Here is a 10419-nt window from a genome sequence, read left to right as displayed (position 1 = left end):
ACATAATAATTACACCCTATTTTAAAATACAATGTGTGTTTGAATATCAAGTGATATTAATAGTCATATTTGGCAAGACAGATAGTAATTATATAGTAAAATAATATTATGTAATAATTATTATTTAAAATCAATAATATTTAGTAGTTACACCCAATTCTTATCAATTTCTATGAGAATTAGAAAATGTAATTGGGGCACTATAATTTCCTCCAATTACATGGTTAATGTGTAATTACTTAGTTAACCAAATATGCCAAATTTAGTAATTACCACGAAATACACTCCATTCCAATCATAAGGTGGCTTTCCAAACACTCCGTTAATGGGTAAACTTAATTATCCTCTTGAGGACTAGAGAATCCAGGAGGTAATCAGGTGAGTAATCACTCTATTTTCCTATTTTTAACCAAAAAAAAACAAATAGTATTAATGAAAAAAGGGTCATAGTTTCAAAAAGAAACAAGAGGAATATAAGGGTGTGATTAGTATCTTATTAGGATTCAATTTTATGATTCCAAAAACTAAAAATAAGTAGGACCCACAATAATTCATGATTGGTTAGTTATTTCCTAAAACAAAATCAAAATCTGATTTTAAACTTTTGCCTGTATAATTGAAAACGAGAAAACATCGTGACTTGCTTCTATTGTGTGTCAATATATATATATGTGTGTGTGTGTGCAATTTTAATGGTTACTACACATGGATAGTTACTTTAATATTAATCATTGGATTAAAATTAATGATCCATATGTATGGTTGTTAATTAATATTTTTAAAATTAAATTTTGATTTTTTTCAAATTTTCGAAAGGGATACCTGACGAAAAATGTCTATTTATTATAAAGATATAATATTGTAAACTTTTCATTTTTCAAATGCATGTCAATTTCTAAATATAGCTAGTGTCTCATTAATTGGAAATAACATTAATTATGACAAAAAAATAACCAAATTCGAAATTAAAGTAGAAAAAAAATATTTATACTTGTCATACCAAGTCACTATGTTGCCATATCATCATAATTGTTAGTACTCATCTATGGGGTAGTAACCATTGAAAAATATTCCATATATATATATGGAAGACTTCTCAATGGTTACTACCCATAGATGGGTACTAACAATTATGATGATGTGACAACATAGTGACTTGGTTTAGCAAGTCACCAACAAGTTACTACCCATAGATGGGTACTAACAATTATGATGATGTGACAACATAGTGACTTGGTTTAGCAAGTCACCAACAAGTAAATATTTTTTTTCTATATTAATTTCGAATTTATTTTTATTTTTTTGCCATAATTAATGGTGTTTTCAACCAATGAGAAACACTAGTTATATTTAGAAATTGACATACATTTGAAAAATGAAAAAGTTTACAATATTATATATTTTCATAATAAATACATATTTTTCATCATGTAACCCTTCCAAAAATTTGAAAAAATCAAAATTTATTTTTAGAAATATTAATTAACAACTATAAATATGAATCATTGATCTTAATCCAATGGTTAATATTAAAGTAACCATTCATGGGTAATAACCATTAAAAGTGCACCCATATATATATATATATATATTTATATATACTGAAGCAATAAAGCACATATATATACTGATGCAAATTTATGAATTTAATCAATGTACTATTATTAAATTTTAATTTCTATTAAATTTTACTTAATTAAATCTATTGATAAATCAAAATTTAATATCATACAACCTATGTATATAGAATATATAAAATTAAAATAATATTCAAATTCAGTTGAACCAATCACATATTCAAATTTAATACCAATCACAAACTCAGTTTTTTAAAACTCAAAAACAGTTTACAGACATTAAACCAATCATATTTTCAGAAACATGTTTTTAGTCACTAAATTCAGATTTTCATTTCAAAGTCTAACTTTTTAAAAATACATTTTTCTAATCGCAAACCAATAAGACCCTAAAATTTCAAATGTTATTAGACAAAATATATTAGCACACAAAAAAAAATCCAAAACAAAGACCATCATATGAGAACAAGTCAATAGAAACAAGACATTGCAGTTTATGATACATGTGGAACAATATGACAACTTTCAGCTACTTTATCCTAGAAGCTACAACTAGAACAGAGCATAAACATACTAAGATAAAGTGATAGGCTGGCTGATAGCATTGTGTTGGATTGGCCCTCCATTTGTTGATAATCAACCATGAATAAATACCAATCGAATTAAAATAAATTTTATGAGAAAACATGGGTCAAATCGTTGTTGTATTGGAACTGAATTTTTCAATCATCTCTTGCATGAGAAGAAAGAATTACATAGAGAATTAGTAACTTAAATTGCAATGTAATATATTTTGGGCCTTGTTCATGACTCAAGAACAGAAGAGTCTAGAAAACAAGTAGGGATGGCAACCCTGAACAGTATCAAGAAGAGGAGCAATCTGGCATGACTCTTCAACTGTTCGATTCATCCATTTAAGCACCAAAGCTTCAGCAACCTTGGCCATCCTATGCTGCAACACGGCAGCAGCCAAGGGTCCTACCAAGTTGAGCCTTGTTGCTGCAGATATCACATCTCTCATCGTCGTATACATGTAAGCTCTCTGAGCAGTTGTACCATCTATTCCAAGAACCCCACAGACAAGGCCAAAGATGGGAGCATGGTGGAAACAAACTAGTACTTTCCCAGAAGTCGAGCACAAAGATGCATCTCTCATGATTTTAAGACAAGGTTGAATCTCTGAATACACGGCAGCAGCCACCCTCATAAGTGCAGAGCCTTGCACAGCGGATGCCTTTCGACTCACTTGATTGGTTAGCGTGGCATCCAACATTTTGTCTAGTTTGTGCCATGTCTGCCCATCAGGCGACATGGCTGCGGAATACACATAAGGAAGGAGTAAGCTTCCAGTGTTGTCCAAAAGGTGAGTTATAAAGGTTTGGAGGTGTTGAGGAGTTGAGACTAAGTGGGCTTGGATTGCCGCCTCAAGACCAAGAGAATGAGCAAACCCACCAGTTGGGAGAATGGAATCCAAGAGCTGCCATTGGCTCCATTGCAAAGCAGCCGAGTCTGAGGAATCAAAACCATTATTGGGGTTTTCAATCTCCATGTCTATTTCCATTAAATCTGCAAATCGGGCATCGTTCTAACTGTATACCAAACAAAAAAACTCATATATATATATGTGTGTGTGTGAACAAGCATAAGATTGGATAATTTGATCGTGCTCATGATTGTAAATAGACACCAGAAAATATATCTAACCACAAAATTCATAGCAAATGTAATTTTGTCTCAATAAGAAAATTGTAATAATGTGATCGATCCGATTCCCCTCTTCATATATACATATAGTAGTGAGACATGAGTATTCAAATGAGCAATTCTTTGTATCCTCTTAATTCCTTCTTATTTTTATCAATGGTAAGAAAAGTCACTCAAACGAGGGTTTAACTAAACAAACAAGCTGGGAGCAACGACATAAGCCACAATTCCTAACATTTACAGACACAACACAAATGCATCTAATATGATACAGCTACACATTAAAAAAAATTCCCAATTTTCTAGATGAAGGAAAAAGAAAACGAAAGACATTAAAATATGCAAAAACCATTTGATATTCTTTCATTCCAATAAACAGCATGCATACATGACAATGTTTAATTCAACGAAAAAAGAAAAAATTATGCTAGTCCAACATAATTATAATTATAAATCATAATTAATTATACAAGTTTAGCAACCCAAATACAAATGTTATGAAAAATAAACAATGCCTAACATAATTATAAACCACTAAACCACTGCTGCAAAGTGGCGAAGAAGATAATCACTCAATCTAGATACCTTTAACAGTAGAAAATTAAGCATATATAATTATTATCCAAGCTGACACGATGAATTTGATAACTGCTTATATCTAGCAAGCATTTTCATACTGTAAAATTGGAAGAACATAGAGATAATTAAATTATTGACAAGGGCTGCCATTTTTTTAACAAGATAATTTGCAAAATGCTATAAACTAAGCAATGGCTAGAGTTTAAATGGTTACCCTTTTATCTAGTTGAAGAGATATATAAGCTCCTTTGATGCTCCCAGAAATACCAGGGTTTTTGCGTCTGTGAAAGGCCCTAATTACATTAAGTATCAATGTAAAGGCTACTTAATAGGAGGAAAGAAAAACAGACAGGAAGACACTTTGAATCAGTTTGAAACAATGGTTAAGAATAATAATTATTTTTCAACTTGCTTGGATTTAGTTGTTTATTTAAGATTTATTAAGGGTTGATTTTCATTGATGTGATCTCCTTTTCATCTTGTCCCTTCTGTACATTTATTTTACAAACATTAGTACTGTTTCCTATACTAAAAACAATTTTTCAAATGGCCTTCAGTACCATTTTTTATGCTAAACAATTATTAGCTTATCCCTGGAAATGTTCATTTTCAAAATTTCAATGCTAGATCAATAAACCCAGTAAGAATTAAAAGTATTGAGGAAATAGTCTCAGTCAATAAGGACGAAAATTAATAAAAGTTAGGTTCTTCTTTCGAAAGTGAAAAGAATAGACTGGGCAATTGGAATTCGAGACCCAAAACTCCATACATAGCCCATCCTCGTTCAGATCAATATACTAAGAAACATTAGAAATAATAAGAAAAACCAAATCAAATCTAATAATCTAATAAGTTCAAGTAATCACATAAGAAGTAGAAGAAGAAGAACCAAACACTACCTAGAGAAGAAGATTGCAGGGAAGGATAGAAAGAACGAAAGCAAAAGGAACAAAGATGGGAATGGACACGGGTTCGAGGTTGCGCCGGCGCCTGAGACTGAGATGGAGACACGGTAACGTCGGCAAGACAACGGCAGGGAAGGTCGTGCAAGGAGAGGGGCGGTGTTTCTTTGCCGTTCAGAGTTCAGACAAAATGAAAAATGCTAAACGGAGAACAAATTAAGGAATAATGTGATTATCCATATATTTCCCTTGGTTTTAAATTGGAAAAGGGTTATTGGCCTCATGGAATATAAATTCTTAATTTATAAATGGGATTACCGAGCTATAAGATTCATTAAGCAAAATTAGTCCCTACAATTTTTATAGACACATTTCTCAAAGTACCACTTACACTTACGAGTGTTTTAAAAAAAATAGGATAACAGAAATAGTAACTAATAAATATTAGGTATTGTTATCCCGAAAAATGAAGATTGATGACGTGGCAATAGAGGTGACAAATGGCAGTACATGGTCCGTAAAAGACATATTAAATAGTCAATAAATACATTGACTCCTCAGAGTTGTGATAAAGTGACCCGGTAGACTGGTGAGGAGTTTGGACTGCTTGAAAGATGTCATAACCAAGCCAAGTGCATCCTAGGAGATCCCAAGGGTGTGGTCCGAGGAGACCCCAAGGGGGTGGTCCTAGGAGAGCTAAGGAGAATGCATCTTAGGAGATCCCAAAGGTGTGGTCCAAGGAGACCCCAAGGAGGTGGTCCTAGGAGAGCTAAGGAGAGTGCATCCTAGGAGATCCCAAGGGTGTGGTCCAAGGAGACCCAAGGGACTTTGGTCCGAGGAGAACCCAAGAGAGTGGTCCTAGGAGACCCCAAGAGAGTGGTCCTAGGAGACCCCAAGAGAGTGGTCCTAGGAGACCCCAAGGATGTGGTCCGAGGAGAGCCCAAGAATTTGGTCTTTATACATATGTCCAACAAGTGTCTGGTTGTCCAAATAAAAGAGTGCCATGTTAGAGGAGAGATATGGCATGCTAGAGGAGAGTGCCATGTTAGAGGAGAGGAGTGCATGTCCTACCACCATGCACTTGTCCGACCCACAAAAACATGTCCTACCACCATGCACATGTCCGACCAGCACTTGCATGGGTGGTCAGTAGGAGGTGGATCAACTAGCTAGAGGAGGACTAAGTCAAGATTCCCAGAAATAACTTCAACAAGATATGCGGGAATCTCTCATTCTTCCCACAAATGGGGGGTTTGTTACATTTTGAATGTTTTTTTGTAATTTAAATGTAATAAGTATAATAAAATATCCCGGTTCTAGGGGATACCGTATGTATGACCCTAAGCCTATAAATAGAGGGCTTATGGGATTAGAGAGGGGCTTCTTCTTCTTCTTCTTTCTAGACTTTTGGGTCTGAGTATTCTAGAGAGAGAAAATTTGGGTCTTTGTATTCTAGAGAGAGAAAGTGCTAGTATTTGAAAGGATTCTTGTATTTTTGCAATCTATACTGAAGAAACTCAGTTAGCTCAGTCCATCTAATCTTGAGTACAGATCTATAATCACAACTCTAAGTGGATTAGGCTATTACCGATTGATCGGGGCTGAACCACTATAAAAATCTTGTGTGTTATTTACTTTTCTTGTTTGAACTGTCTGTGTTACTTAAATTCTCTTGAAGGTTTGTCGTATTTGACGTTCTCACGTCGTTGGCTAAAAACACAGTCAACAGGTATAAAGTTCACAAAAAAATATATAACAATAATAGTAACTAAAATACTAAGTATAAAAACATCTCATTTATTTTCAGCAATTTCGTTTTGGAACACCTAGTATTGTATCTAGTATTATATCAACTACAACTTACATTTCACACACTGAATTGTACAAAAGAAACTAGTTGTCTATATTCATCCTTCCTATTCACTATTTAAACACAGAAAAAAGAAGTAGCATACATTTTGTTCATAATTTTTCCGATCCACATTAATTGCGAATTACATATTTCAAATTCAATCCAATCTGCATAACAATTCAAATACAATCTAATTCAATCTCCAATAATGCAGATTGGATCGGTTATTTTAGTACAGATTTTTTAAAATATTAAATTATATAATAATTTGTATTAAAATACATATTGTTCTCTTATGACTAATAAATCACGTAATTATTGAAATAAAATATTCTTTTTAAATTTAAATATCTAATAACAATAAACAAGTTCCAATTGCACATATTATCAAGTTCTTTAATGCTTAAATCTCCAATAATAAAATAAATTTATATATTTCTTGTCCGCACTTTCACCATCCGGCATGTGGCAATTGAGAGTGATTGGTAGTAAGATAAGTCATGAGGTTCTTGTAGTGTGAACCACTCCAAGAAGCCCAAGTCGGACAAGTCATGGATGTCTCCAGGTGAGACCATGCCCTGAGGTCTGTCCTCAAGGCGAGGATGTCCCCAGGTGAGGCCACGTCCCGAGGAGTTCTCTTCACTCGCTCATCTCCCAGGTCCAGGATTCTAGTCCTCAAACCTGGGATAGCTGCCAGGTGTCAGTCACTACAGGTGCGGGCCATAAGAAGATCATCTGACAACTTTTGGTGGACCTCGATTAGTGATGTCGAGTTCATACACTCGACAATTGACATTTCCCACAACGCCGCCTAACACGGGCAAAACATGTGTCGCATCGTGACAGTCAGAGATGTGTTCCCCATAAAGTTGGTACGCGAATTTCTGCAATGCGACCCGTCCAATCCACCTGGATCATAGTCTTTATTTAGTACAGTCCTTTTTGTATTAATTCAGCATTAACACCCCAAGATGGAGGAATTTTGTATTAATGATAGATGATTAACTTTAATGATCTCAGCCTCTATAAATAGAGATGGGGTATCTCCTTGTAAAGGGTCTAATTTGTAGAGAGAGAAACTATGTAACTCAGTGCAATATATACGTTGTCTAAGAATCATCATTGAAGCTTGATAAAACAAGCTTCAATCTTACTAAATAATAGAGACTGGTGGACTAGGTTTTTTTTCTATAGTCTAAACCACGTAAAATCATTGTGTTCTTTCCCAGTATTTCCTTTATTCCCAGTATTTCCTTTATTCTTTCAAATTAAGTTGGTTCTTTCGTTGAGAGCTTGAAGGAAGCTTGAAGAGCATAGTGTTGGAGTTTTACGCCGTAATTAAAACCCAATTTCTTTGTAATCTCATTTTATTATCAATAAAAGAATAGAAATCATTTTTGTCTTGGTCAATCACTTCGCTCACATGTTTTATTTTCATGACTATTTGTTTAATATAAACTTCTATTAAATCCCGATCATATAGCTAATCATAATTATAGTGGTGTAATCACAATGGAATATAAATATGATTATATGTTCAAACATAAGTTAGTCCTAAGATTAGTCAGTGCACAAGTTTTACACTGAATTTCCAATCTACGATATGATCTACTTACACATTGTAGTGTTATGTTCTTTCCAGAACATTAGCAAAGTAAATAAGATAAGATGTATTTGTTATATCGGACTGGACTGATATTGACAGTAGATTGGATAAGTAAACATACCGTTATTATCTATTCTAGTCATATCATATAGTTGACCATAGGTCAATTCAATCTCAATTCTGAGCGATTAGTATTCTAACTAATTGTATTATTTGAGTTCTTTGACTTGTTCATTACCAGCTTACCCTACGGACTAGCCCATACTTACATCTTGGGAACTCAATAGTATAATTGAGTGTGAGTGTTAATCATAGATATGAACATCTATAGCTTCTAATGAAGAAGTAAAATGATAGTTTCCTTTTAGTTTGGTTCAAGGTGGTAAATGATAGAGATCTTATTTCACTAATTAATGTTAGTTTACTGAAATATCATTTACAAGGAACTAAGGTGACGTTTGGTTGCAAAACAAAAATGGAATGGTAATGCTAATGCTAATTGGAATGGAATTTTAATTCTTTTGTTTGGTACAAACTTTGGAACTAGTAACTGAATAAGGATTATTATATTTTATATATTATGAAATGTAATGGAATGGAATGAGAAGAAATTTATATTATTTTCACCAAAATATTCACTCAACTATTATGTATTATTTTTTTAATCAAATTATCATTATTTTTAAATGTTTCTTTTACCCTTATATATAAATTAAACAAATAAATAATGTACATTATACATAAATATAAATATTTTGTAGAAAGAAGTTGTAACGACCCAAAAATGCTAATAGAGTTTAGTGTCTTGGTTAGCGTGCGAGGATGACATAATTGGATATATATGTGTTTAATTGGTTAAATGCGTGACTATGTGGCATGCATGATTTATATGATTATGTGAATATATTATATGCGTGTCTATGAGTATTAGATATGCATGTGGGTCATTTACTGTTTATAAGGGCATATTTGTAATTTTGGCCCGTTAAGGGCATAAATGTGATTATGTATGATAAATAGTTGAGACCACATTATTATGTGGATATATTTGTAGTATATGGCTCAAGACGGTCCTAGTGAGCGGATTAACGAAATAGTCACAACGAGGTTTAATACCCAGCTCGGGGAAGCCTAGGGGTATTTGGGAATTTAGAGAATATTATGGGATTTATTGAATAATGAATAAGTATTTGGTAATTAATTGGACACAACAGGATTAATTGGTAAATGGTAGGAACACTTGAGGAATTAGTGGGAATCGGGAAAATGATCGTTTTACCCTTAGAAATCATTAGAGGGCCAAGTAATTCAAGGGGCAGTTTGGTCTTTTTAGAGTTAAGGATAAGCTTAGTGGAATTTTAGGTAGTACCCATAATACTCTCAGACTGTTAACTCTCTCTCTCTCTCTCTCCCTCTCACTTACGGTTTCTCTCTCTCTCTCCATCTCTCTCTTTTGCCTTAAAGTTAAGAAAATTCAAGGAACAAAATTGAAGAATTTGAGCTGGAAACCAGGTGGAATTTAAGCTAGGAAAAAATAGGTGATGACTGAAGGGTGAGGCTTCAACCTAAGGTAAGGTTCTATCTTTTTTTCCTGGGAACTTTGATTGATGGGTGAGTTTGATTGGGTTTTTAAGTGATGGATTAATTGTTGGTTTGGGATGATAGGTTCAGTAGAATTTTTTAGTGTTTTATGCTTAGGATTTGTAATTGGGAGTCTTGGTCTTATTTCTGGACTTGTTTGGTTTTGAATGGTAATTGCGGTTGAATTTTGGGGTTTAGGCTTGAGGAAAATGCTGAACAAGTGTGGATTTTCTGGGTTTGGGGGCTCGGGTCGTGGCCCAGTTCTTCAGGTGCCACGATCCACGTGCTTAAGGAGGTTGGGAGCCTCTGTCCGCCAGGCGCGCTACGACCCAGTGGGGTGCAAGTCGCAGCACATGCCCTCCAGCAGGGAGGGTTGGGTCTCTGTTTAAGGGGCAGGTCGCGGCCCTAAATAGAAAATAAGGGGCAGCCAAGGTTTTAGGCTTGGGGAGGCTCGGGGACTCAAACCTAAGCGCTCGGGATGAATTCTACTACTTGGTTTAATAGAATTCGAGGTCTTGGAGGCTAATATTTGTTCCCTAAATATTTATTTTGATTAGAAATTGATAGTTACTCATTGTTATTGTGACTAGGATTATCGTTAAGGCTCAGGACTGAGGT

At 34.1% G+C, this 10419-nt stretch overlaps 1 protein-coding gene across 6 annotated transcripts; it reads right to left on the bottom strand.

Annotated features, from left to right (window-relative positions):
- Positions 1-2215: 2215 nt before the first annotated feature.
- LOC133777546 (urease accessory protein F) lies at positions 2216-5032 on the bottom strand. Of its 6 annotated transcripts, none has more exons than XM_062217210.1 (3): positions 4760-5032; positions 4075-4153; positions 2216-3143 (listed from the first exon to the last, which is right to left on the bottom strand). In XM_062217210.1, the coding sequence occupies exon 3, from the start codon at positions 3136-3138 to the stop codon at positions 2389-2391; it is 750 nt and encodes a 249-aa protein (XP_062073194.1). In that variant the 5' UTR covers positions 3139-3143; positions 4075-4153; positions 4760-5032; the 3' UTR covers positions 2216-2388. The 6 variants fall into 6 exon arrangements, with proteins under 6 accessions (XP_062073194.1, XP_062073195.1, XP_062073190.1 ...); XM_062217211.1 differs by having other exon boundaries at positions 4075-4141; XM_062217206.1 differs by having other exon boundaries at positions 2216-3166; positions 4760-5031.
- Positions 5033-10419: the final 5387 nt, after the last annotated feature.

This window comes from Humulus lupulus, chromosome 5 (assembly GCF_963169125.1).
Source record: "Humulus lupulus chromosome 5, drHumLupu1.1, whole genome shotgun sequence".
NCBI classification, from domain to species: Eukaryota; Viridiplantae; Streptophyta; class Magnoliopsida; order Rosales; family Cannabaceae; genus Humulus; species Humulus lupulus.
Note: the sequence above shows the minus strand (reverse complement) of the source record. Positions and strands in the feature narration are given on the sequence as shown.

Bases quoted from the DNA above. Each gene is read 5' to 3' on its own strand.
- LOC133777546 (XM_062217210.1), bottom strand. From the start codon at position 3,138: ATGGAAATAGACATGGAGATTGAAAACCCCAATAATGGTTTTGATTCC.